Source organism: Ctenocephalides felis, unplaced genomic scaffold (genome assembly GCF_003426905.1).
Source record: "Ctenocephalides felis isolate EL2017-DRISC unplaced genomic scaffold, ASM342690v1 CF-g0.4_SCAFFOLD_00877, whole genome shotgun sequence".
Classification (NCBI taxonomy): Eukaryota; Metazoa; Arthropoda; class Insecta; order Siphonaptera; family Pulicidae; genus Ctenocephalides; species Ctenocephalides felis.
In genome coordinates this window covers 1,639-23,131 of record NW_020537031.1, presented here as the reverse complement: position 1 = coordinate 23,131, position 21,493 = coordinate 1,639, and the positions used below count along the sequence as shown (strand labels likewise).

Genomic DNA, 21,493 nt, shown 5'->3' with positions numbered 1-21,493 from the left:
AATAAGTTTTGATAATTATCATAAAAATGAAAATATGTATAATATTGTCACTTTATTCACTGGATTTATTATTTATTAATTAATTTTTCTCTATAATGAGAATTTTTTGATCGGCGTATGTAGCTTACTATTATTAAAAACCTACAATTCAGATTGACTTGAAATGTCGCGAAAGCACAAAATTAGTAAGTCGGATTAGTAAGTTAAAATTTAACATTTGAAGTTCATAATAGTAATGAAAACATTTTATTTGGATCGTATCATTCTGTGTATTTTGAGTACAGAACTAACATAAAAATATTATTGAGTTGTAAGTAGCATTTTCCTTTAAGGCAAGTTGCATGAACTTCCCTAAACGTATACATAATTATAATGATAGCAATAATAAGTATACATAATGATAACAATCATCAATAAAAATTGAAATTCAACTATATAGATGAATATTTATTACCTGTTGATGAGGTGAATATGTTATTAACGGTTTATTTTGAAAATGGTACTTTCGCTTCCAGTAAAAAATAATTAATACGATTTCCAATTGATGTCTTTCAAACATACTTTGGCACAGATTCTGATTAGAACCACTCATGTTCGCGGCGAAATTATGAACTTTAATGAATATTTTAACCACTCTAATATTTTAGCATATTATTTCAGACTGCAAAAACTGTGGTTATACAAAAGTTTCATCAAAATCGTCAAAAAAATCAACATTTAATAACGATTTTTGGCAAAAACAAATCGATACGATTCACACATTTTTAGGTGCGAACAGTTTTTGAGTTTTTAAAATCAGTTTAAAATTGTGGGCTAAAACATGGACGAATAATTTTATACTTTTCTGCTAATTACAAAGAAACTGCTCGGGCTATCGTCGCGCTGAACGCTACTCCTTATTGAGTTACATCTAATGGCTTTCAAGTGTTTGAAATCGGTCTAGCTGTTTTTGAGAAAATGTCGACAAAAGGTCAAATATCGACTCACATACTTTTTCCAAATTTGATCCCATTCGACTCAGAATGACTTGAAACGCCGAGAAAGCATAGAATTAGCAAATCGGACTTTTTTGCGAAAACATAAACTTCTGCTTCTGAAAGTTGATAAATAGTATTTTAACTACAGTTTTAGATTTTAAAATCACTGAGTAATGTTTTCCAAGTTGGATTTATAATATTTTACTGTTCATAACTTAAAATGCCGGCGAAACGTACGATAAAAGATCTTATTCAAATCTTCCAAGTACTCATAATAATTATCATAATTATGACGAACATTATGGGAAACTTTTTACAAATACCACAACGCTCACTCATATATCTCAATTCTGAATATATTTGTATAAGTCAGTAATGTTGATGGATTAACAGTTTCTTTATCTCATCCATCAATTATATCATTAAGATGTGGACGAGTGCTCGCGGAATATGCATGATTGCCCTATGAACAAGACGTGTGTAAACACCGTCGGCGGTTACACTTGCCAGCAGTACGCAAAAGCTCCGGTCGCCTCCGAAAAGAGGGAGGTGCGCTGCCCCGACGGGTTCCAGTACAACGCTGCTTCGCAAGTCTGTGATGGTAAGTAAAATATTTTATTTTTAAAATATATTACTTATTTATTTGTATTTGATTTGTTTATTTTTTTAATGCTGAGTCTTGATATTGTGTTAGGGATCGTTCAAGTATTACGTAAGCAGATTTATTACAATTATTTACCCCCCCATCCCCCTTGTCAGCAAAAGTAAGCAAAGCTCTTACCCCCTACCCCCATGCTTACGTAAACATTTTGACGTAATCATCATCCAGACTCCCCTGCCCCCATGTCAACCCAAAATAAGCAAATCAACAACTCCCTCGCCCCCCTATAGTGCTTACGTAATACTTGAACGGCCTCTTATGCAAATATAAATGAACGTATGGGGGCGTCCATTAATTACGTGATCGATTTTTTAAGGAATTTTGGACCCCCCTCTCCCTTGGTGATACGTGGTGATATTCAAAATTAAGCGCCCCCTCCCTTCCCCACCAAACATCACGTGTAATTTTAGTTACGAGAAAAAGTTGAATTTTTAATTTTTTTTTTAAATGTTGGGATTTAAAAAAAAAATAGGTAAAAAATAAATACACGTCATATCTTACTATACACCACCCTCCCCCACGTGATATTTTGTGATTTTTTGTCAAAACCCCTCTTCCCACTAAAAACCTCACGTGATTAATGGACGCCCCCTATAGGGTCAGCTAAATAACTTTGGGGCCGTTCAAGTATTACGTAAGCACTATAGGGGGGCGAGGGGGTTATTGATTTCGTATTTTGAGTGACATTTTGGTGACAGCTTTGCTTACTTTTGCTGACAAAGGGGGATGGGGGGGTAAATAATTGTACTAAATCTGCTTACGTAATACTTGAACGATCCCTTTTTTTGAAAATGCTATAAAAAACTACTGAATACTTTCGGAATTTTTAATTTTATTTAAGGGGGTGTTCTAGTGTAGATATTACAAAAAATCTTTTTTTTTGTTTTTTTCATATTTTTAAAGCTTAACTATTCAAGAGAGAGGATTTTTTTAAATTTAAATCATTTACGGAGATATAGCTATTTGACCATGATAATCTTCTTCTGTTTCCTTTGATTTGCGAAACTTTAAACGCGCTTTTCTCAAAACTGTCTTTATCATACGATGTCCACTATTTCTCGAGTTCTACTGAACCGATTTAACTGAAATTTTCAGAGAATCTACTTTAAAGACTTTTCTCTGGTATATACTAGCTTAATCCACAAATTTAAATTTTTACTATTTTTAAAAAAATCGAGAAACTGAGAAAGAGTAGGAAAATGGTCTATTTATTCAAACAATCGCCATTTTGTCAAAAAAAAATTAAACTCAAGGTTAAAATAAGTTTTAACTTATTTCTAGTATATGCCATTGCAACATTATTCTAGATTATGTTTTTAGTAGGGATTACTAGGAGGGTATAAATCGTGGACACAGTCACGTGCCAATTTTTTGTGACCCTACACTACAATAACTGCTAATTTTTAAAATTAATAATTATTTTTTTTACTTTTTTCTGTACTCTTATAACGTTAATAAATTTATTAAAAATACTAGTAGAACTTTTTCACGATGATTTAAAAATTGATCTAAAATTCATGCTTCTACACTAGAAGAAAGCATTTCCTTAAAAGCATTCCATTATTAACTGGAAGGATTGTACTTTCAAATAAAAAAAGAAATTTGAGAAAATATTCTAGTAAGTAGCTCATGATGGACGATTCCCTTCCGGTATCACCACATCCACAGCCTTACTTTTTTCGGTGTCAATTTCGGCTTTTTGAACGTTTGTGATTTCTCATCATCAGTTTTTTTCATTTTCGATTATTGTATGTGATTTATTCTTCATCATCAGTTATGATATGTTAATTCGATCTATCAAGGACATATTTTTGTTGCCAACTTTGCGTAAATGGTTCAAAAAGTTTTCTGATCAATGCCTAACTCCATACCATAATCAGCAGTTTCGATATGTCTATTTTGCTGCACTTTTTTACATATTTCAACAACTTTTTCAGTGATTGGTAAATAGAATTCTTCCCTTTATTACATCAATATTTTGGAAAATGACGCATTTTTTCATTTTTTTTCTGTTAGAACACAAGTAACTTTCCAACACCTGGACTAATTTTGATGTGTACAACCTAATAATAATGCTTAGAATGTCACTTTTCAAATGGGCATTTACTGGTGTCACTGCGATCTGTACTTCCTGAAGTAACTAACACAGTCTATCGGGAAAAACTCTACGAACTTTTCCTTGACCTTCTATATAAATAGGCTTAGCATGGATGTAATTGTCATAATTAAATAATTTTATTTTAAAATTTGATCTGGTATAGATATCGACGAATGTCGTTTGAAGATTGTGAAATGTGCAAATTGTCACAATACTATTGGATCGTATACGTGTGTTGAAGAAGGGCCTACAGCTCTTTGCCCAAAGGGATACAAATATAATGAAATTCACCTCACATGTATAGGTAAATAAATAATCTTTATCTATTTTGGCATATAACTCACACTTATAGCTTCTTAAATAAAAATTAGTTATTTTTCAATCTGATATATATTAATGAAAATGAGATTAAAATTTAATTCGTTTAAATATTTTAGTTTTGATTTAGATTCTTAATTATTAAAATAGATAAATTTAGTAAATATTATTATCATACGATTCATCATATTCATCAGTACTAGTATCAAAAATAAATATTTTGAAACATTCCCTAAGTGCACATGTTTTATAGATGTCGATGAATGTGCAGAAAATATAGATGATTGCAATAGACAATCTCAATTTTGTCTAAATACGCTGGGTAGTTTTAAATGCCAAAACAAAGCATCAAAAAATAGTTGTCCTGCAGGATTTAAGATCAACTCCGAATTAGGCACTTGTGAAGGTATGTATCGTTTGTGTGGGGTGAACACTTTGTTTAGAGATACTAAATAATAATTATTCATTTTCAAGATATTAATGAATGTTTGGTCGAAATTAATGATGCCGGAATCTGCGCTGACAATGAAATATGCATCAATGAACCTGGACAATATCGCTGTGTCACATATCAAGGACCTCAACAGGTGAATTAAATTAAAATAAATGGTTGATAGATTTAATTAGATTAAAAATATAGCTTGGCTGTAATTTAATTAGCGTGATGCTTTACAATGCACTAAAATTTAGGAATAAGAATATTGTATAGGGTAGAGTGGGGCTTAAAGATCCGCGGGTAAAAAGGTCTACCACCGATATCTCAAAAACCATCAGTAAAGTTAAGAATTGTTTAATAATATTTGAAAATAGAGGGAAAAAATGTATAACCAGACACCACCTTGATTCTTGCGACTTTGCTATTGGGAGAAAAACGATAATGTTTTAAAATTCATAACAAAAGTATTTTTTGCGTTGTTATTTGTTTTGATTGTGAGCACTGTTGCTTAGTTTTCTTGAGCCTAATATAATTTTCAAGTATACGTTATTTAATTGTTTTATAACATGTATTGTTAATTTTTAGTCAGATTTAACAGTGCTTCTTATATAACCTTTACAAAAGCTTACATCTGGGCATGGTAAAAGGTGGCAACTAAACGTTCACCCTGGCAAAGGTGTAAAAAATAAAAAAAAGCAAATAAAAAAGTAAATTAAGTTAAAATAAGCAATTTTACAAGAAAAAAAATGAATAAATAGTTATTTCAATTCTGATGATGAAATACCAAGTCAATGTTAATTATAGTGTTAAATGCACCCACGAAATTTATATTTTGCATTAGTTTAATATTGTAGCTATTATTTGGTAAAATCTCTTTAAAATTGGAAAGAGACTTGTTTGCCCTTTGGGCATCCCAATTTTCCCCGCCTATGGGGTAAAAATAACCAAGTTACATTTTGAAAAACATGAAAAAACACATTTATAGAATGATGAAATAATTAGCTAGGACTTTTACTGAACATAGTCAGATAGTGTTGTTTGTTTAATACGTGTTGTTTGTTATGATATAATTGTTTTGGTTTCCACAATATAATTGCTCAAAGTCAAATTGGACCTTTGTGCTTTGCCCTATCGTATAATAGAAATCTATCATATACAATATTCTTATTACTAAATCATCTATATAAATCTGAATACCTATATAAAACCAAATGGATATATCCAACCAGAATAATGAATCCCTATATGATTCCAAATGGATTCTATGCTTAACTGTTCAAGATTTTCTATTCAAATTGTAATTTCGGGGCAGTAGTACAGTCGTTAGTATAGGTGAATCATACCTGATTTAAATTACTTCTTCCGTTACAGGAATCCCTTTCAGCTCGAATACCTGAAAACGAGATTCCGCATCATTACGATTCGACGCAAGATTTTATCTCTCCTATCAAAGTTTCAACTGTTGCAACCGAAGAACTATCATCTACCCAACCGTCGATGTTCACTCAGTCGAACCAAACTGTTGAAGCTACCTCTGAGAAGTCAACCCAGCCGAACAGCGCTCCCACGCCGAGCACTCAGCAGACGGCCCCGATGTACGTTCCGACGGCGGTTACTAGCACGACCAGCACAACAACCCCGAAAAGCGTCGGAATTACGTGTAAAGCGGGCTACAGAAAGCATCCGTTAAGTAATGCCTGTCTAGGTAAGCTCTAATTATATTTATTATTTTATTACTAAATGTGTATATTGTACTAGCGCTTATTATTGTTATTAGTAAGTTGCGGCAGGTTTAATACTTAACGAATTATTTTTAAATCATAAACTTGGCATAATCATTAAAATAGATTTTAAAACTAATGCTTTTCGTAGAAACGCATATCTTCTTCTGTATATAAAATTATGGTACAATGGGCGCTCCGTAGATTTGTGCTAATAATGCTTGAAAATAAAATTATTAAAAGAAGCTGTATTCTCGTTGTTGATAATTAATTTTTATTCTTTGTATTAGAGTTGGGTAACTCTGGAGTGAGTAATATCCAAGGATATAACTCCTTTCCTAGAGTCAATCCGAGCGGAGTTATATCCGATATTTTGTCATATCCGACTTCCCTAAACTAGGTCCTGATCCATTAACAAGTACAGACGTTCGTTTATGGTTTTTTCACCAATACAAAGAAAGATTCGCGTCGAAAAAAGCCGTCGCTTTCTCTTGTCACTGGCAATTTTATGATTTCCTAGGTATAAAATGACCCATAATAACAAATTTTGTATTTTTCATAAAAGACGAAAGTATAACTGCAAAAATATAGAAAAATCTTTTTTTTTTCAAGTATTGACATCTCAAATACATCATTTATTCAATAATACGGGTTATATTCATAACTACGATAATCATTATCCGTGAATGACCGCAATTAGGAATATACATTAAGAAAATTATACAAATGCATTTGATCTGTGTTTTTCATGGCCCGAAATAACTATAACTTTAGTTTGCAAATTTATCAGAGATTTTTTCTATTCAGTTACTTTTTAATGATATATAAACACGAAAAAATTCAGTATATTATAGTATTATAATTATATAACTGTGTAAAAGTAATAATATGCTAATTGAAATGTCCGATCCTCGGAATGGAAATAGTAGAAGGGAAATGTGAAGTATTATTATTTGGAGAAAAATGTTTTATTGCAAGAATTTTGTTTTTATTACATACCTAAAGTTGACAACATTATTTTCATATAAAAATAATCAAATACATAATTGTAAAATTGAATTTGGTTCTCAAATTTTCCGATTTCCGTAATTGTGTATACTCTCCGTATTGCAAAATCTGTAAGTGAGTGCAAGTGCATCATCAAAGAAATGGCAATGAGATGGTAATCAGTACTGGAATCACTTTTTCCTTAAAAGACGGTAAAGCAAAATGCAATTATTGTTTTTTTTAAACACTGAAAATTTAATAAGACATTTAAAAAAAACACCTCACGGGATACTCCAAAGAAAACTCGTAGTCGGAGTCGTCGGAGTTGTTAAGCGGATATAACTCCTCTCTGAAACAGAGTCGTATCCTACCTGATTCGGCTTCGGATATGATAGACCCAACTCTACTTTGCATACTATTCCATCTGTAGGCAATCTTATCTTGCGGTGTCTTATATTCGGCCTGGTTAACGCGGGTTTAAGTTTAATTGTTTTCTCTTATTTTACTTATTTATATTTAGGGTTCCGTACCCGTATCCGTACCGGTACCCGAAGGGTCCGAACGAAACACAAATGTTGCACAAAATTTGTTCGGCCGTTCGTCTGTCACAGGCATCTAGCAAAAACTAAGGAAAAACTTTCTAAGCGGAACGGCTTACGGACTTCACACACAACACGTAAGTCGGTTTTTGGTTAAAGGGAGCGCCCATATATGCGTCAAACGAGATAGGTGATAAGAGGAAAGAAAAAAAGTGATGATAACGGAACCATTCATTGAATTATCTAGTTTATTTTGATGCTTTATTTTCAATGTAATGAGAACATGATATACATTTTGTTAATTCAGACATCAACGAGTGCAGTGAGCGCAAGCACACATGCGATAGTACACAGGACTGTATCAATTTGCCAGGCTCCTACGCCTGTCAGTGCAAAACTGGTTACACGCTCGATCACGTAACACAAGGCTGTGTTGGTAAGTTAAAGACATTTGAAATTATACGTTATATTATTGAAGACATAACAATACAATGATTATATATACTCTGAAGAATATTCATCGATTCCTGTCGGTATCTGTTAACAAATTTCATGCTGCGCCACTATGTCAGCGAACATAAGATAAATTGCGACCACATAAATCACTACTTTTCAATGGAGTAAATTGCATTACTTTGCTTCGGGACAATAAAGATATCATAAAAGAGTATGGGAAAAATAATATTTTTTTGCTCTCCAAACTTAATTCTCTTTTCAATATCCTACATTATTTGTATTGTGCCCTTGTAGCTATTATTCAATAATATGTTTCGAGTGGAAATAAAAAATAAAGTTAGTATGGACTCGCGTAACTTTCAGGCCATATTTTAATTTCACGACATTTTACCAAATAATAATGACTTTTTAGTGAGATGACGCATCAATCTTAATTCTGAATCACAATAATACACAGACGTGCAAACATAATAGGTCTCCGTGTCTTGAAAGTCACATAATCCATTAATACCAAAAAAATAGTTTGAGCAGAATTTTTTATTTTTATTTGCATATGTAGGACTATAATTACTGATTTTCTGTTTCCCTTTTTTATGTAAAACATAAATTGGGCCCAAGGTTAAAGTGGTCCTTGAGTGATCGCATGTCTTTATTATTATGAGCCCAGGAAATTATTGCTTTTAATAATAATAGTTGGTTTTGTGCACAAACGTTTTTTGTGTATCTGAAAAAAATCACAATTCTCTAAAACCATTGAGCACCTTTAAAATTTTATACCATAATTTTTCATTAGTAATTGTACCGGGATTTAAGTTGTGTGTTTTGTTTTCAGACTTTTCAAGGTAATATTTCCGGTTGAACATTTAAAATTGCACTTAAACGTCTTAAAATTAAATAAAACGTTTATACTATGTGATAACCATTACTTCACATTGATAAATGGGAAAGTGATTAAATCGCTAGAGCCAAATAAATTTAAATAAATCCAAAAAAAAAATAAAAATAAACACTAAATCATTAGAATCTATGAATCAATAGAATCTATGACAATTCATGTTCTTGAATGAAATTTATCAATTTTAGTTAAATTTTTATTTAAATATAATTGTCGGATGTAACACAAGCGGAGTGTCTTTTCTGATTGAAAAAATTACTACAATATTATAGTGGAAATTTGTATAGTTTACTAAAACGTCCATATCGAAATTTTTTTTTATGTTTTATGAAACGAAATATCAATTTCTTTGCTCCAATGTTTTTTTATATTTATTATAACCATCTATACAAATATAATAAGCTAACATTTCAAACAAATATACAATAGAGTGAGAAGGATAATTGGCCATTGCCAGCTTCTTGAAATATGGTATGACTAAGATATTATTTAGCGTATCGTGGCATGTTTGCCTGTTCAGACGCTTGGGCGCTTCAATAAATTTGTTTACTATATTCTCATATGATCTAAAAATCTCCATAATAAAATAATTATTCCTCTTTAAATGTTCGAAAATATTCTGAAGACAATTTTCGTCACCAGAATCGTTGATGTATATTTTTTAAGTCTCGATTTTATTACTCCCTGCTGGTTCGTAAGAACATTATGTTAAAATGCTATTACTACTAATATTGTTTCTATCAGATATCAATGAATGCCTAACTAGACGGCACGCCTGCCTCGAGTCTCAGCGCTGTGATAACACAATCGGTTCTTATCAGTGCATCCGATACATCAACTGCGGCACCGGTTACACGCTCAACGCGGCTACCGGAGGCTGCGAAGATGACGATGAATGCGCACTCGGACTGCATGATTGTCACAGGCTGGGACCACAGTACCGATGCAGAAACATTCAGGTAAGTTTTTTTCTCATTTTTTGACGAAAAAATGGATGTGTGTGTGTGTATGTGTGTATGGATACAATTTTTCGTCCACGTTTTCGGGCGCACGGATCAACCGATTTGAATGGTTCAAAAAACATTCGATTTCTATCGATAGGGAGAAGTGGTGATTAGTTTATGGGAAAGGTAGGTCCAGCGGTTTCGGAGATACAGAGCTAAATGTGCAAAAAATGGTAGTTTTTGAGGGAACTAAGCGTCCGATTTGAATGATTCAAAGAACTTTCTGCTTGTTTTAAGCTTGTTCCAAAATTTTTTTTCCAAAAATTTTTTTTTTCAATTTTTTTTTTTAATTTTTTTTTTTGTATATCGAAAATAATTCAGATTTCTATTTTAATTCTGTTCTAATATACCTTAAACAAAAATTTCAAAAAAAATTTTTTCAAAATTTTTTTTTTTCAAAATTTTTTTTTTATTTATTTTTTTTTTGTATATCGAAAATAATTCAGATTTCTATTTTAATTCTGTTCTAATATATCTTAAACAAATAATTTCAACTTTCCAATTCAGTTTATGTAATTTTTATAAATATTAGACAATGTTACAATATTTATAATAATCTATCTTAAAACATTTAATATTCCTCGATCATCTCGTTACGGTACTGGAAGTTCCAGCAATTTGCCTCAAGGCACGATGCCTTAATTGCCTTAAGACAGAATTCCACTTACAGCTAGTTTTATTTTTTTTCAAGATAGTTATGATCAATACTATTACTCCGTTTTGGCTTGACGTTGAGTTCTGGGACGCCCTGTATATGTATGTATACATAATATATATATATATATATATATATATATATATATATATATAATCCATTATTTTTGCATGAAATTCAAGATTTCAATTACCATAGAATGATCCGATTTAGATCAATTATGCGCCGTTTTGTTCGATAATTTGTTGCCAAATTTAAAAAGATAGGCAAATATCATTATTCCTCTCTCATGGGAACCTTCGTCCCTTGAAGCAATTTTTTCAACAGCACAACTGTTTGCCGTAGACAGAAACAGATAGTAATTGCTTGGTGCCATGACTATAAGATGGGTGCATAAGAACCTCCTGAACAAATTTCCGGAGCTTCTGGCAAGTAATTATCGATGTTTGTGGCCTGGCGAAACACAATTTCTCTCCTATTGGCCGCTTCTTTCCAGTTAATTCAGTTCCAGTTTAGAGTTTTGCCATAGAAGAGCAGCTCACAGTAGATAATTCCCTGTCGATCCCACCAATTCCCAATCTTGGCTTGGCCACCGTTTCCGCTGACTCACAGCGATTCGATGACAACAGTTTTTGCCTTACATTATTGTAAGTGGTCTATTTTCCTTCACCAGTCACCAACCGCTTCAAAAATGGAGCGATTTTCTCGCTATTCGCAGGGAGTAATTCGGTCTAGTAGGTTTTCGTGTGGCACACATACATCGGGCTTCTTTCTATATCCAGCCTTATTCTAATGTATAGATAATGCTGTTAAAATATATTTATGTTTATTCTATAGGGTTCCTATCGATGTGAGCGTAAAAGGCCGACTGTTCCTCCGACATTGCGGCCACCTGCTCCGGTTCGTAATCCAGCAACGTTGAAGGCGGCTAACGATATGCCGCAGCCACAGGCGTCTTATCAGCAACAAACGGCGGCTCCTTCTTACGTTCCACAGTACGTGCCTCCACAAAGACCTCGATGTCCGGCAGGCTATGAAAGATCTCGCGATATTTGTGTCGGTAAGACTTCTTAATTACTACCAAAAGCAACCGTAACATAATTTGACTTATACGCATTTGCAAAAATGAATTACTATTATCATTTTTATTAAATATGTTTTGCATTTTATATTTTAATAGATATAAACGAATGTGAGAGGAAAAATGTGTGTTCTCGAATTCAACATTGCGTCAACACTATGGGCTCCTATAATTGCGTCAACAATATTAAATGCCGTCATGGTTTCAAACTAAATGAGGATAACCAATGCCAAGGTATTAATTTTAAAGTACATATTGCATAATTACGCCACAAAAACTCATCGCAAAAAAAAAAACACAAGCACTATAGCTGTAGCTTTTAAGTTTAAATATTTTTACACAGATATTGATGAGTGTTCAGAGGGTTTACACGAGTGCACTGCAGGGCAGCTGTGTAAAAATAGAGCAGGTTCATATGTTTGTCACTGTCCTCCCGGGCATTATATGACTAAGGATAAAAAATGTGAAGACATTAATGAATGTGAGAAATATGGTTCACGGGTAAGTTATGATTAAAGCCAATATTTTGTAGAAATAATTGGCAGTATAGGGGTATTGCTTGTGTTTTGATCAAAATAATTAAACCATCATTTTCGTATTTAGATATGTCACAAAGCAGTATGTCGGAACACGATCGGTTCCTACCGCTGCGATTGTAAGGCCGGCTATAGGTCTCGGGAGGATGGTCAGCGGTGCGTAGATATCGACGAATGTCAAGAAACGCCTGGACTTTGTCAACATAGATGTCACAATCTTTGGGGTGGATATCGGTGTTCCTGTCAAGCTGGTTTCAAATTACACACTAACAACAGGTGAATATAAAAGAAAATTACAAAGTAATTAGCAGATTTTCGTTAATGTACGTTTTAAAAATGACAACATTTTTATTTAAATACATTTGAGAACGTACATGTTCAAAATTAAGTACATGAAGGAAGCTTTGTTAACTGGCTCATTAGGACATGCTGTATTCGCTCGAATAGCGAAACTTGGGTAACTTAGATTATTACATATTTCAATACATACTGAAGTTTGTTATATTTTCTATGATGTTTGACTTTAGAATTTATTTTTATTCGGACCGATTTTAATATTTATTTTATGAAGGGCCCAGCGGTGGCTTAATCGGTACGAGCGTGGCCTGATGCAAACTAGTCTCGAGTTCGATGAAGATCGGACAGCATGTTGTCAAATTTCTACTTGAGGTTATACATTTCAATTTAAAGTATAATCTAAAGTATATCGCCTTTGGTCGTCATTGCTGCAACATATACTCATTACCATTAGACAGTACAGCTAATATATTTGCCATACATAGGAAAATGGTTAACCGATGGGTTTCCTCCAATGGTGTTGTGCTAATATTTTTTTTGCCGGAACGCTAAAATTTGAAATCCGGTTCATAAAATTTGATATATTTCGATAAGAACTCACAAATCTAATATATTGACTTCTTATATAATTAACTCTATTATATACAGATAGTCTATACATTAAATTGTACAAGTATGAGGGAATCATTGAGTACATAATTTATATTCTTCAATGACATTAATTATATTTATTTTGGCATTATTTGTACTCATTAATACCTACAGGTATATATTATGATTAATAGTACTCAAGATTTATTACAATACTTTATAAGACTTAACCTAATATGATCGATAACCTATTACCTATCATACTATACTATATTATTGTATATCATAGATAGATATCTATTATCTATCATACCGTGAGATACCTATACCGTCATTTATTATTATATACCTACATACTACTGTCTTATTTATATATTCACCTATATTATATAGGTTTTCCTTACGCCCTATGTATTTTTTTTATTACCTCTACCTATCTATTGTCTATACCGGGAATTGAACCCGGGACCTCCGCGTGGCAGTCGCGTAACTTAACCACTACCCTATCGGGTACCCCCACCAATAATATAATATGCGACGCACTGTTGTTACCGCGGGTCTTTTTCTAATTAATTAGATAATTAATACTAAGGTGGCGCGACGACACGCGGAATAAGACGGTTGATTGTAGCGATACGGTGGTGTAGTGGTTAAGGTCGTAGCGTGTCACGCGGCGGACCCGGGTTCGATTCCCGGTAAGGGTACAAATAGCGTGTAAGAAAAATTGTAGGTAATAGGATATATAGTAGATAGGTTATATAATGTAGGGATTGAGAGTATATGATGAAATATATAGTAGAAGAGCCAGTGAACTATTTGACTAACCTGTTTTCACAAAGCCAGAAATTTTTTTAATGATAATTTATTATCGGCCCATTAAGAAAATACCATTCTGGCAGTCATTCCGCGGTTGCGTCATCATCCCTTCAATTTGTGAAAATGTAAAAAAAAAAATTTTTATAACTTGCTCGCACAAGGCTCAAATTTTGAGGGTGTCTTCTTTTAACTGTTCAGAAAGCATATGTAAAAAGCCAGCCCATTCTGACGGTTGCAAGGGTCTGCCAGAAGAGTACATAATAGTCATGACGCGCAAGGGTGTGGGCGCAATGCCATACATAATTGACTAATACCCTTGTATTTGAATAATTTATACGCCATTTTAAAGGTCATTTTGAAAACATCCGTTATACCAAACTTCAACTTTGTATCTCACCTTATGGCCGAGATATCATTGAAAATATGCCAAAGTGGCCCCTTTTTCAAACTCAATTTTTGGCGTAACCATAAAAGATATCAAAAAAAAAAATTACGTGATTCTACTCATATTGGCTTAAACCACATAATGTATAGTGATATATGCTAAATAATCCTTTATTATTAGCTAAAAAGGATAAAATAATTTTTCATTTAATGTTTTCGGATAGTGCGTTTTGTTCAATTACTTTATTATTAGCGTTATTTAAAAGCTTATTGTTTTCTCTTTTAGTACTGCAAATATGGTTTAAATCAAATTTGTGGAACACTTTGAAAAATTGAAGAAACCAGAACCAGTACACCCGCGCGTAACGCATCGCTTATCCGACCGAACGAATTCTATGCGGGCTACTATTAGCGTTACGCGCGGGTGTACTGGTTCTGGTTTCTTCAATTTTTCAATGTGTTCCACAAATTTGATTTAAACCATATTTGCAGTACTAAAAGAGAAAACAATAAGATTTTAAATAACGCTAATAATAAAGTAATTAAACAAAACGCACTATCCGAAAACATTAATTGAAAAATTATTTTATCCTTTTTAGCTAATAATAAAGGATTATTTAGCATATATTACTATACATTTTGTGGTTTAATCCAATATGAGTAGAATCACGTAATTTTTTTTTCGATATCTTTTATGGTTACGCCAAAAATTGAGTTTGAAAAAGGGGCCACTTTGGCATATTTTCAATGATATCTCGGCCATAAGGTGAGATACAAAGTTGAAGTTTGGTATAACGGATGTTTTCAAAATGACCTTTAAAATGGCGTATTAATTATTCAAATACAAGGGTATTAGTCAATTATGTATGGCAATGCGCCCACACCCTTGCGCGTCGTGACTATTATGTACTCGTCTGGCAGACCCTTGCAACCGTCAGAATGGGCTGGCTTTTTACATATGCTTTCTGAACAGTTAAAAGAAGACACCCTCAAAATTTGAGCCTTGTGCGAGCAAGTTATAAAAACAGTTTTTTTTACATTTTCACAAATTGAAGGGATGATGACGCAACCGCGGAATGACTGCCAGAATGGTACTTTCTTAATGGGCCGATAATAAAATATCATTAAAAAAATTTCTGGCTTTGTGAAAACAGGTTAGTCAAATAGTTCACTGGCTCTTAGACTAATAGCGTATGGTATAGATTTAAGGCGTGTAGTATAGAATGCAACGTATAGGCATACGTAAGGCTGTAAAAATACACGAATAGGAACCTATGATGTAGGTGTTAGCGTATAAGAAATGCGAATGTATGTAAGATTCAATTTATTAATATTATTTTTTCTATAAGAATTTTTATCTCGGTATTAAATATCTAAAATATCCGTTAAGGCGTCGATTACACCTTACTGCTGCCTTTGCCGTTATCACTTTATAGAAAATTAATTACTGCACTTTTAAACGATTGTGTGCACTGTGCGACAATAGACATAGAACTATAAATTTTATTAAATGTTTGAGTAACTTGTGCGAGCTGATTTTCTTAAGATGTTCTTAGTCTAGCAACTTACTGAATTCTAAAAATTTTAAATTTAAAAATATAATATAAATTATTATACCGCTGTCTGGAAGAGATGGCAATTTATAAATATACAGACTAATACATACAGAATTTGGAATTTTTCTATAATCCGTAATATTGTGAAAGTTTGCATTAGACCTACAAAGGGATGCGTATTTACCTAAGCTATGGAAATATATGGACAAATTATATGATTTGCACATGTGCATCCTGTGCTCACTTAAACTAAACAATGATCATAATATATTTAACGAATTTTTAACAGTATTTACAAATTACATTCAAATCACCCAAAGCAAGTGGGTTAAAGTGGTGTAATTTTTTAATTTGCCTCCCCCTTTTGAATTTAAAAATGGATTTTTCTGTGGGGCGTGCGCCTCACGTTGGGAATTACTAGTCTAGGAGTACAATTTTTTAATCTACTACCAGGTTAAAATAATTGAGTGAGCATCAATTCCACAGCACCTTCATCAGATTTTTAAAAGATCAAAGTTTCTATGAATATGCATACAAATCTCAAATTGTAGGCCGAAATTGAGACAATAAGTCTATTAAAATATCAGGGTAACTCTTTTGCTATAAATTTTCAACTAATTTACCAATAAATAAATGTCAATAAAACAATGATTAAAACAAATTACCATGTTGGATTGTAAAAATTTACAAGCGATCGAACGGCTTATATTTTTGCCTTAGATGGCAAAAAATTCATCCAATTATTAAAATATTACATTTTTTTGCAGTTCTTATGCTTTTGTATTTATAGAATTGCTTTTTTTCGTTACAATCAATTTCCATTACATGAATGTCTTAAATTATTTATTTTATTCGACAAACGCCCGCTATGCCCGAAACAAGCTTATATCCGAACTTATATCCGAAATATTAGGACATCAGACACTTTTCGGTCTTAAAGTAACATATGCGAAATTTGAAATACACTTATGTATTGTAATTAATATTTCAGTTCATACACCTCAATTTGTAACTAAATTAAAAACGACTTTAATAAAGCCAGTGGTGTTGTGCTAATATTTTTTTGCCGGAACGCTAAAATTTAAAGACCGGTTCAAAAATCGGTTTTCATGTTTTTTCCGGTTCAGTTCGAAAAGGAAAGAAACAAAAATTATTACAAAACCCATTTTGTTCACATATATGTATGTTTATTACAATAATAACATTTAATAAAAATTAATTGAATAATAACTTATAAAATTTACTTATTAAATCATTTTCTGTATGTAGCGATTTTTTTATATTTTTTCTTGCCGGAACGCGTTCCGTCCCATAAATGATTTGCCGGAAAGACGTTTCGGCGCGTTCCGGCTCGACAACACCACTGGTTGCCTCTCATGAAATGGCCTTACATTGAGTCAAACAAATAGCTTATAGACGAATAGTTTTGATTGCTGTTGGACCCGGAAAAAATAAAACAATATTATACGAAAATTTATTACTAAAAAGTGTTAATTTATGACCTCCTAAAGTAGTAAGATTAGTAACAAATATATTTAATTCCAGGTCTTGCGTGGATATAGATGAATGTGAAGAATTCAAAGATCGTTATTTATGCATAGGTATTTGCAAAAACACTCCTGGATCATATGAATGCCAATGTCCTAATGGGTATAAATTAGGACCAGATGGAAGGACATGCCAAGGTTTGCCATTTATTCATCCATTCATCCATTTCCGAATAGTCTGCACATAGCACTTTTACATTGTGTTTTGAATTTTATATTTCGCTTTTGTTCATATTAATCTTATTATTATTGTTACTATTATTATTCTCAATTATTTTATTTAATATGTGTTACTCACATTAAGCACTTCTGCACCTTTTAGATATAGACGAGTGCACCTTAGAGCAGCCATGTGACGCCAACAGTCTTTGCATTAACACGCGCGGTTCGTACCAGTGCTACAATATTCAGTGTCCGCCTAACTATCTCAAAGACCGCAAAAAGTATGGACTTAATTCAACCTATGTTGTTATTGAATACACATTCAATATGTATACGTGCCATAAAATAATTACGAATCAAGACACAACATTATTATTAATGTAAATCTATTTTATTAACCCTATTGCTACGAGCGTCGCCTATAGACGACATTTGCTTGGCGATCTATCTGTACGAGTTTCGCCTTGAACGACTCACAGTGTATATAATTTTTCTTAAATTTATCATTCTGAGATAAATTATTGAGAATTCTGACTCGTCCATGGGACAAACCGTTCAAGAAATTGCGATATATGGAAGAAAAATTCAGAATTTTGAGACGAATCTAACGATGTATAATACTTTTTATATAGTTTCTATACGAATTTATGAAATAAAATACGAATTTATGAATAGTTACTCAAACCTATCCGCACTTTACATTTAAACATCCAAATCGCAAACGGTAAGGGTTACATAAAAAGTTTGTTCGGAGAAAAGATGCAGCATAATATTACGAACAAAACGATATATGTGTCTATATGATTTTTTTAAGATATTCTTAAGATTTTCCAATTTTCATCAAATTTCAAGAGTCTTACTTGCCTATAGTCCAAGCCGGTTGTTTCGTTATTGAGGCTTTTAGACCTTTAGAACTGTAACTTTTAAATTTTGAATACATTTTTATCGATAATGATCGGATAATCTTAAAATATTATGTGTAACAAATACTTGGGCGGCTGCTAGCTCCTACAGCAGTGTCACTTTTACGGAAAACACTCGTAGCGAAAGGGTTATAATATCATATCAAGCTTGTAAACAAATCATCTTATAATGATTAAAAGATACATAGACAATGAAAATTCAGCGATACGGTTTTACTATTATATAACCTTTTCTTTGAAGTTTGAGTTAAAACGAATGAAGTTGTAGAAAAAATGTCTTTTGAATTATATTCACTTGATTGTTGTTTAATTTAGCACCTGCAAAAAGGCCAGTGATTATTGTCACGTCGGAGACGATGAATGCATTAATGCGCCGTGGACATATTCTTACAATTTCATCAACTTTGTGTCCCGATTGCCGATACCGCGAGACAAGGGACATTTTGAATTGTTTGAAATAAGAACAATGTCTAACGATATCACGTACGAGCTTGTGCACGTCAGCGCTCCAGAAGGCGTCGTAGCTGCTACAAAGGATACGTTTAGGTGAGACCCGCATAACAAATGTTCATTAACTTCCCGAAGGAGAGGTTTATGTTTTAGCGAAAAATCCGATTTGCTAATTTATATTTTCTCGACGTTCAAGAATGATGAAAAATTAGGAAAAAGTATGTGTGTGTGTATGTAAAACGATTTTTAACCTTTCGTCGATGTTTTCTCAATTCAATAATTTAAAAGCCATTCGACTTAACTCGATGAGGACTAACGTTGGTTAATTTTGTGCGGCGCACGACCAAGCCATTTTATTATAATTAGCAGAAAGTGTAAAAATTTTTGTTAGCGTTGTAGCGCACAATCTTGAATAGATTACAAAAATTGCTTGAAAGATGTTGGCTAGAAATTGTTTGATTAGTTTTTTTTTTGTAAAGATCGGCCATAATTAAAAGCTTCGTTCGTAATTAAATGTTAATTTTTTTTGACGATCTTGGTGAAACTATCTATGACGACAGGTTTTGTAGTCTGAAATAACATACTAAAATATTATAGGCCTACGATGAGTAGTTGAATTATACATCAAAGTTTAGAATTTCGCCGCGAGTTTAAGCGATTCTAACTAGAATCTGTGCAGAAGCATTTGCACGTTTTGCGTTTTATAGGTATACACAAAAAAAATACGTTTTAGAACCTGAAAGGCATGACAAGAAATGTGTTAAACAATTTCATTTAATTTATACAATTACAGACATTATGAGTATGTTTGAAAAAATTATAAAAAATGGTTATGGATTAATCACTTGAAATGAAATGCAATTTTTACATTATCATAATTTTAAGACCGAGAAAATATAATTCAAATATAGTAAGTATAATTTAATGCTTTGATACCATTAAAAGATGTTTATTATTCATTTTCTACATAATACTATTTTTCGCAAGTCGCAAAGAAATGATTGAAAGCCGCCAAAGTGAAATGTTCGAATTTCAACTGATCTCAATTGAAGAGTTGTTTCAACTTCTATATAAATTTGATTTTTTAAATTTAGCAAAAATAACTCTTAATTACAAAGAAACGAGTTGGCTGATCCTTTTTTCATACTAGTTGTATTGAAACCTTTTGTGCAACTTTAAAAAAAAAACATTAAAAAATAGCCATTGTATAAAATCTAATATTGTTACCTAAAGAAACAGAAAGTTACAGAAATATTTCAAAAAAGAAGCTGTAAATTTCATAAAACTGTTGGTACATTTTCAGTCCCTGGGATTTTTTAGACTGAAGAATATGACTGGTTTATGATTTTTATTAGTGTCTACTTTTAGTCTTACAAAAATACTATGATATAGATTAATCAACACTCGTGACTTTTCAATTTCTGTAATGTAACTTTTTTCTGTGAATGTGTTCGACCAATAATTAAATGTTTACGAAGTTTTTTCAAATATAAATATTTTTCTATTAATATGAGATACAATATATGTAACAAGTGCTTTTTCCTGCTCACTTTTGATCGAAATTTTATAAAAAATCGTTTTTTTTTTTTATTTTAAATCACGCTGGTGTGTCAAAATGCTTTATTTGATTTCAGCGCATTAACTGCATGTTGTCATAAAAATCAAAACTTTTAATCTATCTAGCACCTTCTTGCATCAGATTTTCACTTCTTCGAATAAAATGTGCCAATTATTATTATTCTGATTTTTAATTTTATTCTAAATTGCAGTTTGCGTCTGCTAGAACCAAATGTAGCTATCATATCGCTGGTGGAACCAGTAATAGGCCCACAAGAAATAGAACTTGAGATTACAATTAAGTATTATAGCAAAGCAATCTACCAAGGAAGTAAAGTATCTAGATTATTTATATATGTCAGCCAGTATGAATTTTAATTAGTTTAATTTTTATTTGGACATTCCAATAGCTCTTAGGTTATTTAAGTGTAATTTATATATATATATATATATATATATATATATATATATATATATATACATGTATATGTATATGTATGTATATTAATAATATTGTGAGTGTAAAATATGTTAATTATGAATTTTAATATTTATATAGAAATAGGAAATATGTTAATTATAAAATTTCGCATATATATGTTGTAAAAAGTAACATACAATTCATCGAAATTAAAAATCCATTAAATAATTACATTACAATTATCGTTTCATATTTTATGTACATTATTTATTATATGTTCATCTGCGATATAAAATGAATAGATAATTTAATTTATCTATCAAGAAAAATCAGAAATAATACTGAAATATGCATACCACCATCATACCACTATTAAAAAACTTAATATAAAATAAATATAAATCAATTTGATATATATTAACTTC

At 32.0% G+C, this 21,493-nt stretch overlaps 1 protein-coding gene across 1 annotated transcript in view; it reads left to right on the top strand.

Moving 5' to 3' along the window:
• LOC113365308 (fibulin-1-like) overlaps nucleotides 1-21,025 on the top strand; it is a 29,277-nt gene extending 8,252 nt beyond the window's left edge. The window contains exons 2-16 of the mRNA XM_026606892.1: nucleotides 1,405-1,578; nucleotides 3,900-4,040; nucleotides 4,308-4,460; nucleotides 4,529-4,641; nucleotides 5,862-6,195; nucleotides 8,045-8,173; nucleotides 9,833-10,047; nucleotides 11,585-11,807; nucleotides 11,928-12,062; nucleotides 12,172-12,329; nucleotides 12,432-12,640; nucleotides 17,554-17,693; nucleotides 17,878-17,998; nucleotides 18,956-19,186; nucleotides 20,860-21,025. Of these exons, the coding sequence (XP_026462677.1) occupies nucleotides 1,405-1,578; nucleotides 3,900-4,040; nucleotides 4,308-4,460; nucleotides 4,529-4,641; nucleotides 5,862-6,195; nucleotides 8,045-8,173; nucleotides 9,833-10,047; nucleotides 11,585-11,807; nucleotides 11,928-12,062; nucleotides 12,172-12,329; nucleotides 12,432-12,640; nucleotides 17,554-17,693; nucleotides 17,878-17,998; nucleotides 18,956-19,186; nucleotides 20,860-21,025 (2,642 nt within the window). The remainder of the gene's footprint in view (nucleotides 1-1,404; nucleotides 1,579-3,899; nucleotides 4,041-4,307; nucleotides 4,461-4,528; nucleotides 4,642-5,861; nucleotides 6,196-8,044; nucleotides 8,174-9,832; nucleotides 10,048-11,584; nucleotides 11,808-11,927; nucleotides 12,063-12,171; nucleotides 12,330-12,431; nucleotides 12,641-17,553; nucleotides 17,694-17,877; nucleotides 17,999-18,955; nucleotides 19,187-20,859) is intronic.
• Nucleotides 21,026-21,493: the final 468 nt, after the last annotated feature.